Below are 21,950 nucleotides of genomic sequence, written 5' to 3'. Positions count from 1 at the left end.
ATTCTTTTAGTAAAGAAATATTAATTTTGTTGAAGCATTTCAAATTTATTTGACCATGGAAACCTACTAGTATCTGCCATGCCACAAAATATAGTTGAAAATCTCTAGCCTAGGGCGAGGTGCAATAGCCTAGTGGCTAAATCCTCTTCTTGTGTCCACCGGGATCCCATATTGACACCAGCTCATGTCCTGGCTGTTTCACTTCCCTTCCAGCTCTCTGCTTGTGGCTTGGGAACGCAATTAAGGTGGCCCAAGTCCTTGGGCCCCTACACTCATGTGGGAGAGATGGAAGAAGCTCTTGGCTCCTGGTTTCAGATTGACTCAGCTTTGGGCATTGCGGCCACTTGGGGAGTGAACTAGCAAATGAAAGACCTTTCTCTCTGCATATCTGCCTTTCCAGTGAAAATAAACAAATAAAAATTTATAAAACTCTAACCTAGATAATTTAATATTTTTTATAATATTTTAAACCTTTCTTGAGGTACTGGGGAAGTTATATAAGGCTGTATACACAAGCTGTTACAAATATATTTATGCCTAAAGGCTAGATAATTAGAGGAAAAAGGTTGTAGTCTTGCAAAAGTTGGTCGTAGGATCATGGTTAATTTTGTTCAGTGTGTATATCGCTTATTCAGTTGAATCAGAAAATATTTTAACTGAACTCCTTATTCACCTGACCAGCAGTATCTAGGATCTCCATGGAAACCACTTCATCATCAATGGTTGCTTGGTGTCGGTAGGTTGATTCTGAAGAAGTGAGCAAATAAAAAAAGCAAGAGGGTAAATACCTGCAAGATTTAACTTTGATCCTTAAAATTAAACCCTCTAGCGATTAGAATGTACACCAAAGTTGAGAACCACTGGTTTGTTTTTCACAGTGATGTTAGCAGAAGTTCACATCAAGGACAACCTAGAGATTTTCTCAGGGAAGACAATTTCATCGTGGCATACTAAGAATCATTCTGCAGAAAATTAAGAGTATATTCAGCAACACGCATGCATCTTAAAATTCAGTTATATATGTCACATTCACTTAGAAATATTAGAAGTTGATGTGTAGCACAACAAAATTCACATATATTTAAAAGGTACACAAAACTAGGAAAATCGATTTTTCAAAAAATATACATAACAGTTACACCCTACTATGTGGTATCTGATCACATTATAATAAATGCTTCCTTTAGGGTAACTCATTTAATCCTCAGAAATGTCTGATGAAATGTGCATTGCTGTTAGCTCTGGTTTGCAAAAGGAAACTGAGACAGAGCAAGGTGAAGTAACTTGCCCAAGCTCACACAGATGACAAGTGGTAAAGGTGAGGTTTGATTTCTGAAATGCTGGCTTTGGAATTCAGTCTGTGAAACACTATGCCTATCAGACTCATTAGATGATACACTTATGGGCTGGAGGGGTGAGGCGTGTCAGCATCCAAGGCAATGCAAGGAAAAGCAAAGAGACAGAACAAAAGGGCTTTGCATGTACTAAAGTGATCTGGTGCCAACAGTAACGCAATTCTTTGTACCTAATGATTCATATCACCAAGCTACCAACAAAATAAACCCAGAAGTTTCTGCTTCCCTAGTGTAGCCTGTAAGCCAGTGCTCCTGTGATTTTCTTCCTATTTACTTCATGTTTCTGACTTTGACTTCAATGATTTTGCAGTCCTTTCTTGGCCAGTTTTATGTTACTTCGTTGTCCTTCAAAAAGTTAATGGAAAAGGGATAAAAAATTTATCGTGGTGCAAAGATATTTGGCAATCCGTGCATAGTTCTTCCATAATGTGCATTTCAATAAGCTTCTGGAAGGACCATTTGTGTAATCTCTTCTCCAAAATGCAAAATGCAGAAAGGGAAACTTAATAGCACAAGCCAGCCTTCTCCCTGCTATCAACACCGTACAGCAATCTGCGATCATCATCCCAGGCTCGGCACACTACTCAGAAAGTGAAATTCCAAACCGTGATTCCATTCAATGCATACAAATGTCTTTTACAACACTGCCATTGTCCTAGAGCAAAGTGTTGGTAGCCAGTCCCAGTTCTTGAATATCTCCTCCCCTCCTCACTTAGATTCAATGGAAGAATCTATTTTTGTGTGATTAAATGCTCTAAGATACAACTATGCATTTAGAAGCATTCTCTCAGTGAGTTAATTATTATTATTATTTTTCATCTTGAGTGGCCTAGCTCAAGGAGCAACAGCCTAGACAGCAACCCCCAGGCTGTGCAGCTGTGGCCTTTTGATCTGCCCTCCTGTTTTTTCATGTCCTTGTGCTGAGTTCCCTCTGAAGAAGCTGTCATTAGCCCTGGAGCCTGGCAAACAGTGTTCTGGGCACTATTCCACCTCTTTGCACCAGAACTTATCTGCGAGACCAAGACACTTTTTTTCTCTATTACTTCCACGATAAATAGTATTTCAACCACTGAAGGCCACAGTAGGACGGGGAGGTGGCGGGGAATAGAGAATAATGAAAATTCTATGCAGTTGTGGGTCTCTCGGACTGTTTGTTAACTAAAACGAAAAGGGTGAAACACAGGAAATGAGGGAATGTCTCTCTGATGGAGCAGTGGGTGGTCGCAGTGATTTCGTCAGAGCAGAATACTGGTTTCATATCATGTCAAGCCTTTTTTCTTTCAACTTTGCTCATTAGAAACTTTTTTTCTTCACATGTAAAGCAGGGAAGTATTGCCCAAAGAAGCAAAATATTGTGGAGATAATTAAAACATGGTGGTGGTGTGTGTGTGTTTGTGTGTGTGTGAAGAATAAGAAAAGAACAAGAATAAAGAAAATGTGTTTGTATTGGGATAGTGGACATACTTTTCATTTTTGTTTATGTTAGTGGAAAATGATAATTTGAGCCCTTTTCAAGAGTAGAGAGTGAATGTTTAGGAAATACTTCCAAAGGAATTGAAATGCTTTATACTCTAAGACAAATAATAGTTTCAAAATAGAATTAGGCATTTTAAAAATTATATTCAAATTTCAGTGTGCGAGGGAGATACATGATTTTTAAAACTATATTCAGTAACAGCTTTCTAAGTGGAAGTATTTTTTTATATATATTCTAAGGGGAGTTGATGATCAAAAAAATGTTGGGAATAGTAAATCCTCTTACTAACAAAGCTTTTGCACACAATTAAACCTGTTAGTGTAGACACGTGGCTAGCACTGCATAACACAGTAGTGATGATTTATGCGACAGTGGGGATTGGACCGCCTGGGTGCTATTGCTGGCCTAAGCACAAGCCAGCCATATAATCTTGGCTACATCTACTTCTTTGGATGCATTTCCTTATTTGTCAAATAATGACCTCCAAGTTCCTTGCAGTGCTGATATTAAATATTTCTGCGAGTTGGCTCAGCACTTCACTTTTAGTCTCAGGGATTTGTTCAGGATGCGTCTCTCTTTGTAGGATCCTCTCCAGGAGAGGTAAGAAGAAAATCAGTTGAGACAGAATGACTGTGGGTCTAGCATGCATCCTGACTCCCACTTTCACTGCCGGCTGAGCTTTGGCCTTCAAGTGTTTCATGTGACGTACCACTTGGAGGAGTGGCAGAAACTGAATGCAGTTTCTTTTTTCTTCTTCCATGACCTCCAGAAAACATATGTGTGCTCACGTCACTCACACACACTTATACACTCAGGCACGAATGCTATCACACACTATAATGCATGAGGTAAGCCTTTGTATTCTCTGCAATGACTTGCATACTTATTGAGCAAGAAGATACTTAGAGGTCACATTCATTTCTTGGTTGGGACCTGATCAGAGGCTGGATCCTGTTCCCCAGCCAGCACATTGCTGTCAGCACCCTTAGGGTAAGTGTTCCAGTTCAGGCATCCAAGTCTTAAATTTTGTGGGCTTTGGTGGTGGTTTTCAAATGCTATTCACAGACCAAAGCTAACCCCTGACAAAATTTCACTGATCCTCAGTGAGATGATAGAAAATTCAAAAAAAAAATCTAAAATTGCTCAATGAAAAATAAAATACTCTTTTACTTAGATCTGGTCTAAGTAAGTACTCTCAAAATACTAGGGATTTTTTTAAAAGGAAAAAAAAAACCTCTCTTTTGTGAAATAAAAGTGTGAGTATAGATTTAGGTTCCCTCCTCACCCCAAGCCCTTGTTGGCAACTCTCACTGGAATTCCTGTGATAATCTCTCTCCATAAAACCTAGCACAAAGGAAAAAACAAAGTGTAAGCCTGAAGTCTGAAAGTGTGGACACCGTGTGTTTTCTACAGTGGCAAGCATTTACTGCTTGGACTTATCTCAGAGCAGTCAGTACCTCTTCCAGTTCTTTCAGGTTGCGGAATGCTGTTCACAGTTTTCCTTATCTTAGGGAGTAAGGATTCTGTTGCAGTTTGAGAAAACAGGCCCCGTGTGTCTAACAAGAGCATTGAATTCAGAACTCAGAATTCACAAGATTTTTTATTTTCTTCTTCATTTTTTTCCCCCTCGCAGCTTGCTTCTCAGAGTAGCTCTTCTGGTGATTTGAACAGCAAGTGTCAAAACTACCACCAGAAGAGCTGGATTTGCGCGCGCGTGTGTGTGCGCGTGCGTGTGTGTGTGTGTGTGTCTGCCTGCGCTAATGTTCTAGCCTAGAGTAGTTCCCAATCCACTTGGTTCAAGAGAAACAAGCACTTCCTGGGATGCCTAGCAGAGGATCCCGTCTGTGTTAACTCCTGCAGTCTGAGGAGAGCTCTTGTTGCTTAGCAGCCGAGAACTTCTCTGAATCTTTTCTGTACCAGGCCAGTGAAGTTTCACTATTGTCAGTGAAGGGAGCCTGTATTACCCATAACTGATACAAGCCAGTTTCTATTGCTACCAGTTGTTTTCCAGAGTGAATAAAGCAAAAGGGAAGATAGTTCACCTAAGATGAATCCAAAATAGTAACAATTGTTCCTGGCATGCATTCAGTGAGAATTCAAAAGCTCTGTGAGAAGAAGGTGTGGGCATTTGGTGTAGCAGTTAGCACCCACTTCCCACACCTGAGTTCCTGAGTTGGAATCCCAAGCGCTGCTCGCTACTCGGTGCTGCTGCTAATGCATGGAAATCAGCAGGAGAGAATCTGTGTCTCAGACAGCCAGGTGAGGGACCTGGGCTGAGTTCTGGGTTCCCGAATGTTGAGTGCATTTTGGAGAATGAACTAGAAGGACAGCAGAACTGACTTTCTACTTTTCAAAATAATAAGCGTAAATGTAAAATTTTGTTAAGTTCATTTTATAAACTCCATCTTTCATGGAGATATACAAATATAAAAACAAGTAAGCATGTTTCTCAAATCCTGTAAACAATTAAGACTCTCAGATAATCTCTGTGAAGGTTAAATAATAGAAGTACAAAAAGAGAATAAATGTTCACCCAGGTGGGAGGAATTGCTGAGTGCCTTTTAAATACAAATTATAGTTGTAGACTTGCTATATCATTTAAACTTAAAAGTGGTTATTTTTGGGCCCGGCGGCGTGGCCTAGTGGCTAAAGTCCTCGCCTTGAAAGCCCCGGGATCCCATATGGGCACCGGTTCTAATCCCGGCAGCTCCACTTCCCATCCAGCTCCCTGCTTGTGGCCTGGGGAAGCAGTCGAGGATGGCCCAAAGCTTTGGGACACTGCACCCGCGTGGGAGACCCGGAAGAGGTTCCTGGTCCCGGCATCGGATCGGCGCGTACCCGCCCGTTGCGGCTCACTTGGGGAGTGAAACATCAGACGGAAGATCTTCCTCTCTGTCTCTCCTCCTCTCTGTATATCCGGCTTTCCAATAACAATAAAATCTTTTAAAAAAAAGTGGTTATTTAAAAATATATATTAAACAGTTTTTCATGAAAAGCTATTTAAAACCAGAGAGGAACAGAGGCGTGCTATGCTCCTGGATTAAAAGACATAATGCCATAAAGATGAGAACCTTCTCTTAGTACTTCATAATTTTAGTGCAGTTCCAATCCAGATCACGTCATGCTATAACAGAGTTTCTAAAATTAACCTGGAAGAATATGCTGAAGAGAGTAGCCAAGATAATTTTGTAAGAAAGTAATGAAAGAACGTTTTCTCTCCCTACTGAATACTGAAATGTGCGACAGCATGCAAGCATCCAAAGAGTGTGATACAGGTTTGGGATATGAAAAACAGATCTGAAACTGTCCGTGCAATGAATGATTTAATACGCAATGACCATATTGGATACAGTAGGGAAAGGTAGGGATATTTACTAACGAAGGAGAAAACTGGTTCATGAGTAAAACAAAAAATGGGCCTTCACCTTGTGTTTTTCATTAAAATAAGCTCCACAAAGGTTAAAAAGTCAAATGCTAAGTAAATAAAATGTAGTGTTAGTTTTTGTCCCCCTCTGTTTGGTGTTCTTTCATAGCACTTTTCACTTGATCACATACATTTTTTTTTTACTCTTCTCTTTGCTACTGTAAGCTCAAAAATAAGAAGTGGATTTTTTTCTGCTAATGCTTTATCCTCAGGACCCGAAAAATACAAATAATGCACAGAAGGCATTTAATAAATACATTTTAAATAAATGAATTAAAGTAATCAAACAAGGTACAATGGGAAAAGAAAGCTTCCTTGTGAACTGAGCATACATAATTTTGGAATGAAAAAGAACAACAACAACTACAAAAATCTGTGAAGAAACCAGAATGGTTCTAACCCACTTTAAACATCTTGATTAATGCTTCTATTTGTAAAGATTAATTAATTTATTTCAAAGGCAGAGTTAGAGAGAGAGAGAGAGAGAGAGATGTAGACACATCTTCTACCTACTGGTTCACTCCCCAAATGGCTGCATTTGCCACTGGGCCAGGCTGAAATCAGGTGCCTGGAACTCCTTACGGGTTTTCCACATGGGTGGCAGGTTCCCAAGTACTTGGGTCACCTTCCACTGCTTTCTCAGCTGCATTAGCAGGGAACTGGAGCAAATGTGGAGCCTCTAGGACTTGAATTGGAGCCCATACTGGATGCCAGTGTAGCAAGTGGTGGTTTTCCCCCACTGAGCCATAATGCCAGCTTCAGTTGCTACTTTCAAGATACAAGAAGATCATTTACCTTAGGATTTTAACTTTTACTTCATTTTAAAAAATTGTTTGAAGATAGAGACAGAGAAAGAGAGAGGGAGGGAGAAGTAGATGGTGAGGGGGCTGGGGGAGAGAGAGAGAGATATCTTATTCACTGGTTCAACCCCCAAATGCCCGCAAAAGCTGAGGCTGGGCCAGGCTGAAGCCAGGAGTGCAAAATTCAGTCCTTGTCTGCCATCTGAATGGCAGGGACACAACTGCTTGAGTCACCACCTGCAGCCTTCCAGGGTGCATATTAACAGGAAGCTAGAACTAGAAGCAGAGTTAGTCACTAAGTGTGGAAGAGAAAATACAGGCATCCAAAGTGCATTTTCACCACTGCATTGAATACTCACTCCATACTTTCTTAAACAGACCTTAGACAGACTCATTGCAGAGAAAAGGGGAGAAACAGTCTCATCTCTCATTTGCCGCAAAATCAGAATTTACAAGTTTTGATGTTACTACTGCACTCTCCTCAGCATGCTATTACAATCCACTGTAAACCTGCCATTTAAAATCTCCTTTTCCATTAGAATGATGCGGTGCATTTCTGATGCGTGAGCATCACGTTTTGTCTACCCTCTTCTTGCCTCGGGTTTGACCTCCCTTTGTCATCTGTGCATTACAGTCCTGCAGAGTTCTAAGCAGAGAACTAGGTGTCTGAGATACCTAGCTGCCATCTTCCAGGGCTTCCTTGCATAATCTGATACTCCACTTCCAAAGCAGCCACCAGCGGATTAAGCATGTCGCATCATCCTTTCTCTGCATCACAAACTGTGGAAGAAACAAAAGTGGACTTACCGAGGGTGGGGTCATATTCCCAGATGAAGCGTTTGGTCAGAAATCTCACTACAAGAGCTGTGTAAGGAAAGAGGAACATTTCAAACACATTCATTCATTTGCTTAGGATTCATGTCTTTTTGAGGAAAGAGGAATGAGCCAAGCTACTTTATAGACATTTTATATTTCTCTCCTGTGTAAACCCAATAAACTTTGGTATTTTATTCAAATAGTTTAAAATGTGATCATTTTTACCTCCGTGAAAAGATCACTCGCTGTAAAGTGTATTATGAAAAAGCAGACATTCAAAATTAAGCACTTTATTACAAATTCACCAAAGCCCATCAGCAGTATCACAATGGCTCTGGGGCCACTGTAAGCACCTGCATGATCTCCTTCAAGTTTATCTCATTCCAAGAAGACAGAAAAGGAGACGGGTCTCCAGGTTAACGTGTGTCTCTGAGCTCATCTAGCCAGTTAGTGATTCAGTGGGGATTTGAAGTCATGAAGTTTTCTTACAAGGCCTTCGGTTGATCCATTGCACCAAACTTCACACAAGTACTGGAATAATCAATGGGTAGATCAACTGGATAATGTTGATCTGAATGGGTTGGGTTAGAAAAATGGAAGAAGCTGAAATAGATGGATTCTGTTATTTTCCTAGGAATCAGTGGGACATATGTCTTACACTCAGCATTGACAAGAGTGGTTTTTAAATGTCTGCTTTGCTAGATTTCAGAGGGTGGTATCATACCCACTGTAAAAGTCAAGTGAAAACACTGGATCATTTTCTTGGGAAAATGAACATTCATACAATCTGATACAATTCTAGCAGGTTCATGAGCCCCTAGAAGACTCCAGATTGCCTCACTGGGGTCCCATTGACCTGAACCAAAGAATCATTGCCAACTATAGTTTTTTTTTTCCTTTTGGTTTGTTTTCACTGAAATGCCCTGAGCTTAATAGCCAAAAAATGATCCTTGAAGAAATAAAATGAACTCACTGGAGGGCATTCTCAGTTTTTGTCTGTCGAAACTTTGGAGCTCAACAGACTTACACACCTTCTGTCCAACGTCTCACACAAGAGATCACCGGCAACTGCAGTGAAGACTTGAAGACAGCAAGCATATGTGACTTGGCTGCTGATGACTGAGGACTGAAAGTAGCAATGTGCTTTCTCATCAGAGTGTCACGCTGGCGGCCAGCCACGGTAGTCACAGAGCCTAAAGCAGCGAGGTCACTGACCGTTTTAGTCCTTCCCGCTGGGAACGTACTGTAGTTTCCTCTGTGGTCTTCACAGTCCAGGGACTGTGCACTGTCCAGGGACTGTGCATGGAGTAGTCATCAAGAGACAGGAATTTTTTTTTAAAGTTAGCCATCTTGGTAAATATAACTGCTTGTGTGGTTCAGTGGTTTTCACCTTTTGATAGGACATGCAAATTGAATTTTAAATCACTACTTTGAAAAATTATTTAGTGTCTTTAAAAAATGAATTAGTAAAATGAGCTGAATTTCTTGTACATATATTACGGAAATTGAAGTTCCCCAATTCAAAAACCATTTAAAAACTTTGGTCATTTACCCCCAAATATTTCTATAATAAATTAGACATATGGTTGTCTTTTTAAGTCACACACATGGGCCCAGCACAATGGCCTAGTGGCTAAATCCTTGCCTTATAACCATTGGGATCCCATTTGGGTGCCGGTTCATGTCCCAGCTGCTCCATTTCCCATTCAGCAACCTGCTTGTGGCCTGGGAAAGCACTATAAGATGACCCAAGACCCATGTGGGAGACCCGGAAGAAGCTCCTGGCTTCTGGTTTCAGATTGGCTCAGTTCCAGTCGTTATGGCTACTTGGGGAGTAAACCAGTGCATGGAAGATCTTCCTTGCTGTCTCTCTTTCTCTCTGTATATCTGTCTGTCCAACAAAAATAAATAAAATTTTAAGGTAAGTAAATAAAGTCACGCACATACACACATATGTATATATTTGAATCATGAAGCAAATGGGTCTTAGTAAAGGACCTTGAAAAGTAGCCTGGGAAGTTATCCAGTTATGTCTTTGGAAAGTGTAGAGTGGATGAGTAAGGCTAATCTGGAATATTAGAGTTTCTGAGGTTTTTGAGCTTTCCCAGGAATAGATAAACAGAACACTGCCCTCATTTTATATAACTGCTTCCTTTCCCTAGGGTCACTGAGACCATTTCTAATAATCCATTTCTACCTATTTTATCTTGATTATGCCAAAGATTGATAAGTGACACTGAAAGTCTTGTTAGAATTTTGTCTCATATAAGAGCAATTTAGCTCTGAGGTTACATCCAAAGGAACTGCTTGTTCTTGTGAAAGCATCCCTTGGGGCACTTTCGAGGCATCATGTTGGTGGTTGATGAGTTCTTCCAGCTGATTTCTGGATGACTGGCTCTTTCTCATGTAGCCAGCAAGGTGGTGTGGCTAGGCGCAACCCATATAATAATACTAAACATTTTTTATTTTTTTAAATGGTTTTCCTATTTATTTGAAAGTCAGAGTTATAGAGAGAAAAAGATTCTGTTCAGTGGTTAACTCCCTGGATGGCTGCAATTGCCAGGACCGAGGCAAACCAAAGCAAGGAGTCCAAAGTCTCATCTGGGTCTCCCACATGAGTGGTAGGGGCCAAAACACTTAGGCATCGTCTGCTTTTCACAGGCCATTAGCAGGAAGCTGCACTGGAACAGCAGCCAGGACATGACCCAGCACTCAAATGCAATGTCACTTTTGCAGGTGAAAGCTCTACCCATTATGCTAAAATGCTGGTCCCAATGGTCATTTTTAAGAGACATACAGGGGCCAGTGCATTGGTGTAGCAGGCTAATCCTCTATCTAGTGGGGCCAGCATTCCCTATGGGTGGTGGTGTGTGCCCTGGTTGTCCCACTTCTAAACCAGTTCTCTATGTGTGGCCTGAGAAAGCAGCAGACGGTGGTCCAAGTGCTTGGGGCTCTGCACCAGCATGGGAGACCCAGAGGGCGCTCCTGACTCCTAGCTTTGGATCAACTCAGCCTAGGCTGTTGAAGCCATTTGGGGAGTAACCAGCAGAAGAAAGATCTCCCTCTCTATCTCTCATTCCCTCTCTGTAAAAATCTGTTTTTCATATAAAGATAAATAAATATTTTAAAGAGAGACATACATAGTTTGTTCTTTTGTCAATGTATTTGAAATTTATTAAAATATCACAGGCTCTTAAAATATATGCAGGTTACATATATGTTCTTTGAAGTTTTTTCATGCTTCTCTCACAGATTCTTCAGACCAAGGCATTTTGCATATTTTGGATTTTTAGTAATAGTTCAATAATATTACAATTCAGTGATTGGTCTAAAGAATGAAAATAGTAGCTTTGTACCTGTGGATATGTTGTGTGATACCGGCTCTATTATTACTTAAATGGCATGTGAGGTGTTTATCTGGTATTTAGCATTTATTATTTATAAAACAGGTAATCCTTTCGACAAGGTGATATTTGAAAGGGCTGAAGGAAGGTATCTGGGGGTGTCCCCAGGGATAGAGCATAGCCAGTGCAAAGACCCTAAGGCAAGAATGTGAACTTGATATGATTAAGGAACACTAATCAGTCCAGTGTGGCCAGTGCAAACAGTGGGTGTAACAGGAGATGAGGTCATTTCATACCGCTGCCCTAGTTATGTACTCTTCAAATTTAATTCATGCACTATAATTACTACTTGCTATGGTTTAAATGTCTCTGCCAGAAATCACGTTGAAATGTAAGCCTTGGTGTGATGTACAAAGAAGGCCTAAACTTAATCTGTGATATTTAGAGGTGAGATCTTTGGAAGATAATTAGAATTAGGTAAATTCATCAGGATGGTCCCCATGATTGAAAACAAGTGGTGAGACCAGAAGGCACATGCATATCCCAGTGTTTTGCCATCTTGACACTCTTCCAGAAAGTTAGCCACTGTCAGGAGAAGATCCTGGACCTTGAACCAGGACCATGGGCCAAAAATCTTTATTCAAACTATGGTACTGTGGTGTTAGCAACAGGAAAAGCATAAGCTCACGAACCAATAATAATAACAGTCGTGATGACAGTAACAAATACAACTACAATGCTTACGTGATTTTTTTAGTATGTTTTAGAGTGCACATTCCATAAAGACATAAAATTAGTACTTTGTATCTATAATAGTGTCTGACACATAGTTGAAGAAAATATTTATTGAAAAAGATGTTCCAATTCATGTTATAATCACTCTTCTTTAATAGTTAAATGATAACTGACACTGAGAGAAGATACAGGAAAATTAACATGAGAGAGTTCACATCAGAACCATGCCACCCAGCCATAAGGTTGTTCCCCTAACAAATACATCTCTGGTAAAGAGCGACACGAATACATAATCTGAAAGACCTTATGACTGTTATTTCACGATCCATATGCAGATTATACTTCTGTGGTTTATTAAAATGTTTGCTATAATGTCTGCTTTAATTTTCTTTTCAATTTTTCCCTTTTCCTGCCTAGTTAATCTTGACTGAACTTTCTCTTTTGAAAGGAAAGGGTGATATTGATCATCTTAATTTCTATCAAGAGTTTGATCTCAGGTCATGTTCTTTCAGAGGTCTCAATGTTTGGCTTCTTTGATCAGTTACAGTTAAGTCACCATATTCCAAAGGTTTTGTTTTCATTCTACTTCCTTGAAAACCCATACTTCCCCACTAAACAAGCCAAAGATATCTAATTGTTAATTGAGGGAAGAACATTTTCCTCTCTTTACCTAATTTATAGCCTACTTGGATAATTCTTCATCATATTTGATTCATTTTTAGTATTACTGGCACCATAAATTTCATGACTATTCAGAAAAGTCAGTTTCTAACAAAATGGAAAGTGCAGTAAGTAGAATTTATTCCAAAGAAATATTTTTTTAAATCACTTAATGTAACAACTTAGTGGAATGATATTCCATTCATGAAAGGCAAAATTGCTACATTAAAATAGGCATGCTATTTCTAAGGATTAATACGCCAGGGCTAGTGATTCAAAATAATTCCTGATGTCATTTTCATAAAGAGGCAGGCACCACAATTGTCTGCTTTTATGAGCGGAATAACATTTCTAAATGAAAACAAATTAGATATGATTCTGTATAGCATCAAGTTTAGAAAGAGGACACTTTTTCAAGGTAAATTCAGATTAACACACACTGCCCAGCTTGAATATGATTTGGCTTGGGAACTCATGGAAGACATTGAATCCCAAAGTCACGAGTCAATGACACTAAGATGATGGAAATGTAATCCAATGTGATGTCTGGGAAGTGGACTGAGTGGAGGTCATTGGATCACTGGAACATGCCTTTGGAAGAGAGTTCTCATGACAGTGTTGTTATGGAAGCAAATTGGACGCAGCTTCTCTCAGCTCCCCAGTTTGCTTAGTGATCGTCCTTCATACACTCTCATCAGAGCTAAACGGATGGGAGCACCTGACTGGGTGCATCTCCAAAACTGTGTGCTACAATAAACCTCCTCTTTGTTGACAAGGAACTTGTCTCACATGTTTTACCTTAGCCATGAAATGCTGACTAGTGCACACACGACACTCTTATATTTTGAAAACATTTGAGACATATTCAGCAGAGACACACATGAATTTTCAAATGGTACTTTTTCAGCTCATACTCTGAAACTGTTATGTTTATTAGCTTCTGCTTACATAAACCATGCAATGAAAGGATTACCAATGGCTACAATGCAGTTGTGTTATAAGAGTTTACACATGACCTCATGAACAGCTCTGATGGTTTTTCTGTGTAGGTTTCCAGATACCTTGTTGCTTTTTAAAAAATCCATCTCCCAATTCAATACTGCACAACAACGAGTTTTTATTATGGGGCATCTGAAAAGATGAGCATGTACTTCTGGGAATTTGGTTAGCTGATTGTATTGGGAAAAAACAAAACAGTTAATCAAAAGTGTTTAAAATGCCATGTCTGGTTTAGGCAAAGAATTTCTATTTCAGATAAGATTGCTTACCTAAGAGCTAGGTCTGAAGTCACCACAGGTGAGGTATCTTGGGAGATTTTCCCAGTGGACTGCTGGACTCAGACCCTGACCACAGGGAAAATTACAGAATGTGTGGTCTGACCCTGGAGTGTATGTATTGGGATTGGCCCTCCTCAGTTGCTGATACCTGTGCAGTAGACAGAATGTCCATATGCACACAGGGGATATTACTGCCAGCTCATCTAGGCCAGTATATATATATATGTGTGTGTGTGTGTGTGTGTATATAGTTATTTTTATATTATAAGACTAGGCAAGAATGGCATGTTTTTAATGGCCTTCCACAAGAATTTACCAAGTTTAGAAGAATTCTGTCACAAATAATTTTAAATATTATGTGAAAGCAAAAATTTGTGTTACAAAAAGATAATATGCCTAAAATTCACACAACTGTAGTTTATTATGAATTGCAGTAAGTGCATTCACCACTCCTTGTTATCTTAATTTTTGCCGTGCTAATTTGTAGCCAAAATGTTCAGTGTTTAATACTTACTGGTGTTAAAGCATAAAAATCACTTTAAGGCATTATATAGGCTTACATTATATTCTATGTATGAAACTTGATGAAGTTAGGATGTAACCAGTAGATGAATGCCATTCTTTCCCGCCCCCACTTACTCCTTCTTTTTCACTTTGTTGTTGTATTTGCAGTGTGATTCCTTGACTGTAATGCCAGCCAAAGCAAGGAGGCAGCGTTGCATAACTGCTTTCAGTCTGAACATTGTGTTCTATGCTTAAAATGGCATAATAAGTACAACAAGTATTTAAAAATAATGAAAAAGAGAAGGATGAGGGGTTTGGTAACTATTTGGGAATTGCTCGCTTACTTCACTAAGCACAACTTTAATTCACATACTATCATATACACTATAAGCTGAAAAAGTTTCAACATGAAGCAGTGGTGTTTTTATGCCCCCTCAGTCACTGAGTGTGCACTACACAGGGCCAGGCACTGTGCTGTATCTTTGCACGTCTTTCTCTTCACTGTCCTGTAGCACAGAAGATATGGTTATGATGCGGATCTGGATGATGGACAATTATTAACAAGTAAAGCAAAGTTCAACAGTGTACTTTTCTCCCTGAACCTTAAACCCACTCTTGTCTGGCTTGAGGATCCACATTCTTTCATGGCTTCCCCCCGATTCATTTATTGAAAGCTCATCTTTTCACAGATGAAGGAATGGCCATCAGAGAGCTTCAGGGTCTCCCTAGACACTCCCTTAATGGGAACATTGTCACAGAGAATAGTATATACACTTTGCATTTGGAAGCAGTTTGGCATATCCCTGCTCACATATTCTTCCAATGTGGAGACACAGTGGTCTTGTTCAACATTGCTTTCCTGTTTTGTCTTAGCAAAGATCAGGATCAAAATCCTGGAGAAAAAGAAATCCGAAATGTCTCAAGAAAAAGTGGTTTTTGAGACAGAAATTTCTGAACATTTATTTATTTATTTATTTATTGCCTCAGTGTGGAGCACTGAGATTATTTTAATTTGCAACCCTTGTGCACTCACACTGACGATATAATTATCTCCATGACACCATCTTGCAAATGTAATTTAGTTGCCTTGATGTTTCTCTCAGAGTTTATTATTTTAAATATAGTACATGAGTCATTGCATATTTGGGGTACACTATGTTATGGGGCTGATTTTGTCTTAATCTAGCACCCTTAAAAATTCAGATAAGCTAATAACTAATAAAAACATTAAGTAGGTAGCCCAAAATGGAATTAATCAAAGAAAGGAGGGAAGGAATCCTTGGAATGCAACAGACTCAAATAGTGTTGTACTTCACAAAATAGAACATCTATGAAGAGTAAACGAGGAAACATCGGTTTTCCCAGATCTTGCTAAGCAGTATCATTGCCTTCGTGACATAAATCAACCATTTATTTCTTCTCTGTTACAGCTTGTGTGCAACTACTTTGTAAATGTTCATTTATGTTATAGTTCTGTGTGTCTTATCATTTGTGAGTGATCTAAAGCCAGAAACTAAGCCTTGTTTTTCTTTCTCCAGTGACTGACTTGATTGTGAAAAGTGAGAAAAACAATAACTATATGAGGAGACAGACATAAGGTCATGCGTGATAAACAAAACTCCCTCCTGACTCATTTCCTCTGTCATTAACAAGTTTAGTTTTTCAGCAGGAACAAATAGATTACAAGGATCCATTGTAGACAAGGAAGAGGCGAGTGAAGACAGTAAAATTCTTAAAGAGTTGAGAGTCAGCCCCTTTGTGTGCCTTGTGAAAAATGAAAGGTGGGCAATTCATAATCTCATTTAAGTACTGCTGTGAAGTCCAGTATTCGTACTGCAAGGACTGGATGGATGTTGAGGGGTCAGACTGAGGCAAGTCTAACTCAATACAGAGCCTGAGAAGATCAAAATTGGAACTTTCTAGGGAAATGCAATAGGTAGCACTGGAGTAAGACTTGTAAATATCAACCCTGTGATTGCCTCTGTGTCTACTTAGACAAGAGAATTATCTGGAGGGCCTACCCAGTTTCATCTTCCATCCTTCCCCTCTTGTCGCTCAATGTCCTGACAAATCAAACCTTCAGTTAAGTTTCCTTTTCTCCCACTCTCGGGGGTCCTTCCTGACTCTTTCCTCAACTACCAACCCCTAAGTCCATGTTCCTCTTTCAACAGTCCTCTCTTTTCTGTGACCGCACTGGTTTGGGCCCAGAATCATAGGTCATCCTGACTCAGGAGGGGTGAAGAAGGGTTCTGTTAGCAAGCCCCCTCTGTAATCTGCCTTATGGGAGCAGGGCTGCTCTTCTGCTACACAGATGTTAGTGGTAACTGAGACTGAGAAGTTGACTCCTTTGGAATCTCAGGACTAGGGGACTAAATGCCATTTCTAAAATCAGGAGCTGAAATAGAGGGGGATGGAAATGAGCTGGACAAGAAATGAACAGTCAAAAACAAACAAACAGAAAGAGAAAAATGCTGCGGTCAAACTGAGTAATAGAACCTCGATAATGACTATAGACTTTAGAATGAACTCCAGGCTCCTCGGTGTGACATATGCATTCCTTTGTGGTCTGGTTGCAAAGCATCGCACAATCTGCCTTGAGTAGCTCTGTCCACACACCACCCACTCTAGAGAGCCCCATGGAACCAGGCCCTCCTGTGTCTACCCCTTTGATGGGGTCACTCTCTGCTTGGAATGCTCTTCCTAAGTTAGTGAGCATCTAAAACAAAAACAAAACACAACCACAAACAAAAAGAAAGAAAAAGACACACAAAGACCCAGAAAAATATGTCATTTGAAACGTCAGATTTTAAATAGTTCTAAAAATTCTGTCTACAAAAATCATTAACTAAATTTGATAATTTTCAAATGCGTTCTACCTGGGTGTCCCCACATCTTTATCTCCTCTCTTTACAGATATATCTCACGCACATTCATTTAATCAGTACATCTCTATTGGTCACTGTGCAACGCACCAAATACAGCAAGACCTGGAAGATGCCCCATGCAAGATATGAGAAATTATTTCATATTGACATGAAATTGTGAGCTGAGTCTTGGATAAAGTCAAGCTCACTCACTGAAGAAGAGCATTTCAAGCAATGAGAAATCATGTCAGAGGCCTAGACCAGAGAGGGACTGGTTTCGGGTGGAATCATGTGGAGTTGAGGGTGAACACTGTGTGGAATGGAGAAGTTCTTTCAGCCAGCCTCTGAAGGCATGCATAGGTCACATTGAGGAGCTTGGAGTTCACTTTCAAATCTATGGATTCTCAGGAGCAGACAGCCCAGTTAGAATTGATCACCTGCAGACATTGACTGCATATAAAGAGTGAGGGAGATGGATTAGTACAAGATATCTATCTATATGGAATGGAAATCTGAAGTAACATTATTTTTTGAGATACAATGATGAGGAAAGGAGTTAAAAGAGTAATGTTGGACTTGAGCATTTTGAACATGGCAGCAACAAAAACGTCACATGGAGTATTACCATGCGTCCACCCATCGTCCACCCATCCCCCACACGTGCCACATGCACCAATTGAATGTCCCATAGACAGCTGACACCACAGCCTACATACAGCTGGAGGGGCTGGTCCATGCCACGGTGCCCCTGCCTAGGGTGGGAGGTACGGTGGTCATAGGTGTACCAGCTAATCAATGCAAACGAATCAAAGAGAAGTGAACCGAGAACCCCATTTTCAGCTTCGTTTTGCCATGGCTTCTCTCGCATTCTGTGATCTGCTCTTCCTAAACTCTAACACTTTTAGTTGGATTAAAAATGAATAGATTAGATGACAAAAATCAGTTCGCAGCTGTGTTTTCTAAAACAGCCTCATTCCCCATTGTCATTTCACTTGCCTCTATGCTGTTAACTACCTGTGAAGGTCAAAATAAAGACACTGAAAACATGTAAGTCCCATAAAATAATAAATAAACAAACAGAAAACAAGTAAGTTAATAGAAATTTAAAATGATTACAATAAAAAAGAGTGTGGTTTATTATGCCAGAAGTTAAAATGAGAAGTAAATTAGTTCCAGATGGGGTGTAGGGATTGCTTTTAAATGACTGTGTTTGTTTAAGCTTGAAAAATTTTGATTGGTCCTGTATTCTGACAAAAAAAAATCATTCTGACAATTAGGGTGTTTCAGTGCATACTTCCTAAGGATAAATGTGTAATCTTAAAAAATAATAATACAAAACACTTCTTTTAAAAAAATCTAGCCTTCAAGTCTAGCTTTAGTGAATTTTAAGTCCTAAAAAAATGACTTAGCTATGGAAAGGATAAGGTAGGGGTTAATTTGAGATTAACAGCTGAGTCTAAGGGTAATATATGAGAATGGGAAACATGGAAGAACCATGATTTATAATTTCTAACACGTTTAACAGGAAACAGAAAATTGGGATTTACTGTAAGGAATATAACATTAAGAGAAAAAAAATTAATTTTCTGGGATGAGCATTCTGCCCTTCTGTTAAGCCTCCAGTTGGACCTTTCATGCCCCATATAGGAATGTGTAGATCTGATTCTTGGAACTGGGCACCCTGGGAGGCAGTGAGCAAGGGCACAAGTATTTGGCTCCCAGCAGAGGAGACCCGGATGCAGTTCAGAACTCCAGCTTCAGCATTTGAGGCAGTCGCGTGCATTTGCAGTGAACTAGCAGGTGGGAGCTAGCTAACTGAGCTCTCTGTCTCTCTTTTCCCTCTCTACCTCTCAAAGAAGTAAAGCTTAGACAATAATAAAGGAAAAGTTTAAATTTTGGATAGAAAAATAGCATGTGTGATTGAATGGCAAGACATTCTTGAATAATTTAGATTGAAAGTAGAAACAAGAAATAAGTATAGCATATGGTAACCAACTGGTCCGATGTTGTCTTTTCATTTCCTATCTTAATGGCTAGCAAATCCAGTTATGGGTTCTGTATCCAAGATTTGAAGCCTGTGACATGTAACTTTCAAAGCATCACTTGGTGCAGTTATTATAAGAGTGACAATTAGGAAACAAATTATTAAATTTCCCAGGCCAGGACCTATAATTCAATAATTTATAGTTTATAACATATTCATTTTAAAAATAAAATTTCATACTGGGACATCATGTTTAAACAGAAATATATTTTTTAAGTTGTCAAGGGGTTTGGATATAAAATTTGAATGTTTAATAATTCATTTTTCTGAGAGAAAATGCCTATGTTACTGATTTCTATTTTTCCCTATAATTACATTACTAGAGCACATAAGGAATTGACAAATGGAAACATTTAGACTGTATTGTGGACAAGAAGTGAATATCCCAGAGAAGCAAAGGAATACATGGTCTGCCGCCCTGACTGCCTTTACAAAGATCCCAGGATCGTACAAATTAGTGTATGCAGTCACATCCTCGTTTTCCAACCTCATCTGCTTTGTGTTTATGTGAGCATTATTTTAATATGCTGGGTGTAGGGTGTCTAATGCTAGGTGGAGGTAACCTCTTGTAATGAGTGGGTCCTTTTGTGGCTCCATCACCATTCTATGGCTACCTTTAGAGTATTTAAAAAACAAACAAACAAACAAACAAACAAACAAACAAAACAAGTGTCTTAACAGGTTTTAGTGTATATGGAGAGTCAGGGCCTGGCAAAATAAGGGCAACCTTGAAACGTTTAGTGCCCACAGTTTTTTTAAAAAAAGAAAGTCAGATATACACATAGAAGAGACAGAGAGGAAGATCTTCCATCCGTTGATTTACTCCCCACGTGTCCACAATGGCCAGAGCTGAATGGATCCAAAGCCAGGAGTCAGGAGCCTCTTCTGGGTCTCCCACACAGGTGCAGGGTCCTAAGGCATATGGCGTCCTTGACTGCCTTCCCAGGCCATAAGCAGAAAGCTGGATGAGAAGCAAGGTCCCCGGCAATAGAACTGGCACCCATATGGAATCCCAGCGCATGCAAGGCGAGGACTTTAGCCACTAAGCTACTGCAAGGGGCCCTAAGTGCCCACAGTTTAGAAACTTTAGAAATTAAGCTAACAAATTTCTTCTTAGGTTTCATATGATGGGAAACCACTAAAGCACAAACCGAAAGAGGACATGATCATTTTGTTTTGCAAAGATTCATTCCGTTCCAGTGCCAAGATGCACAAGAGGGAAGTAGGTGATGCTGAAGACAGGACTAGATAAGAAGCCATTTCAGCACTACAGAAGGGCAATATAAAAAATAAATGGAATGATTCCTCCTTCACTCTCACCTCCGGCATATGTCTTAAACCATTACTGGAGGTAGACAGCATGAAGCCTTTTCAAACCAGCCTTTTTCACTTGGCAATGCACATTAAAGGTTGATCTTTGCTATTTTAATAGTTTATTCCTTTTTTATCTCTGATTATTTCTTTTCATTGATGCACTACAGTCAGTTTATTCAGTTGGTAACTGAAGAATTCCTAGTTTTCAAGCAAGTGTTTTTCATCAATAAACTTACACATGCAGCTCCTGGTGTAGACATAACAAATCAAATCATTGTGACAAATATTTAGGAGCACATCATTGGATGGTAATACTATGTCTGGTTTTACACAAAACTGTCAAGTTCTTTTTCAAAATGGTATGTTTCACTACTACCAGTATGAAGTGGGAATTTCTATGGCCCCATACCCACCAACATTAGAATATAGCACTGCCAGGTTTTCAAAAAAATTTTTTTAGCCATTTTAATAGGCAGGTATTCAACGTTGCATTGCTATTCTGGTTCTTTTGCTTCTGCATATAAACTTTGAAGTTAAGTTGTTGTTATCCATAAAATAACACAGTTTGATTTAGATTGCTTCACATATATAGAACAAATTGGGAAGAATGCAAATTTTGATAATGTTGAGCCCTTCTATAAATGGACATGAGATATCTTACCATTTATTTTCATGATTCATTTTTTGGGAGTTCTGTAGTTTTCTTCATAGATAGTCCACATATTCTGTGGTGGTTAATATAAATGGCATTGTGTTTTAAATTTCATTACTGTTTCTGTTGTTCATTACTGTTGTATAGGAAAATAATATTATTATATATTAACTTGTATCCTATAATCTTGTTCACATTGCTTATTTGATTCAGAATTCCTTTTGTCTTATCATCTCAGGTTTTCCACAGGGAGATGACCATGCCATCTGAGAACAAAGACAGTAATATTTCTTCTTCCTCAATCTGTGTACATCCTATTTTCTTTCCTTATTGTATCATCTAGGACACCCAAGATGGTGTCATAAAGCAATGATGGGAGAGCATATGCTTGTCTAGAAAACTTAGTTCTCTACCATTAGGTAAAATGGTAGTGGCAGGGTTTAAGTAAATGATGCTTTCCAAGGTGAAGGGGATTTTCTCTACTCACAACTTGCTTAGGGTTTTTAGTGGATGTTGGATTTTGTCCAATCTACTGATATTATCTTAGCTATTTCTTCCTTTCCTGTTGATGAATTACATTCATTGTTCATTGAATATTGACCCAAGGCTCAACCAAGATCAATCGACTTGATTTTGTTAACAGATATATGCCTGTTCAAATTGTCTATTTTTGTCTTGTGTGCG

The 21,950-nt window shown here is 39.3% G+C and overlaps 1 protein-coding gene across 2 annotated transcripts in view; it reads right to left on the bottom strand.

The window, feature by feature from the left end:
• Positions 1-21,950, bottom strand: part of RERG (RAS like estrogen regulated growth inhibitor) — a 107,096-nt gene that overhangs the window by 1,556 nt on the left and 83,590 nt on the right. For both annotated transcript variants that reach the window (XM_058655825.1, XM_004592588.4), the window contains exons 3-4: positions 7,864-7,920; positions 674-747 (exon numbers count right to left, since the gene is read on the bottom strand). In XM_058655825.1, the coding sequence (XP_058511808.1) occupies positions 674-747; positions 7,864-7,920 (131 nt within the window). The remainder of the gene's footprint in view (positions 1-673; positions 748-7,863; positions 7,921-21,950) is intronic.

The sequence above is a fragment of the Ochotona princeps genome, chromosome 27, assembly GCF_030435755.1.
Source record: "Ochotona princeps isolate mOchPri1 chromosome 27, mOchPri1.hap1, whole genome shotgun sequence".
In the NCBI taxonomy this organism is placed as follows: domain Eukaryota; kingdom Metazoa; phylum Chordata; class Mammalia; order Lagomorpha; family Ochotonidae; genus Ochotona; species Ochotona princeps.
The sequence above is the reverse complement of the archived record's forward strand: the minus strand, read 5'-3'. Positions and strand labels throughout refer to the sequence as shown.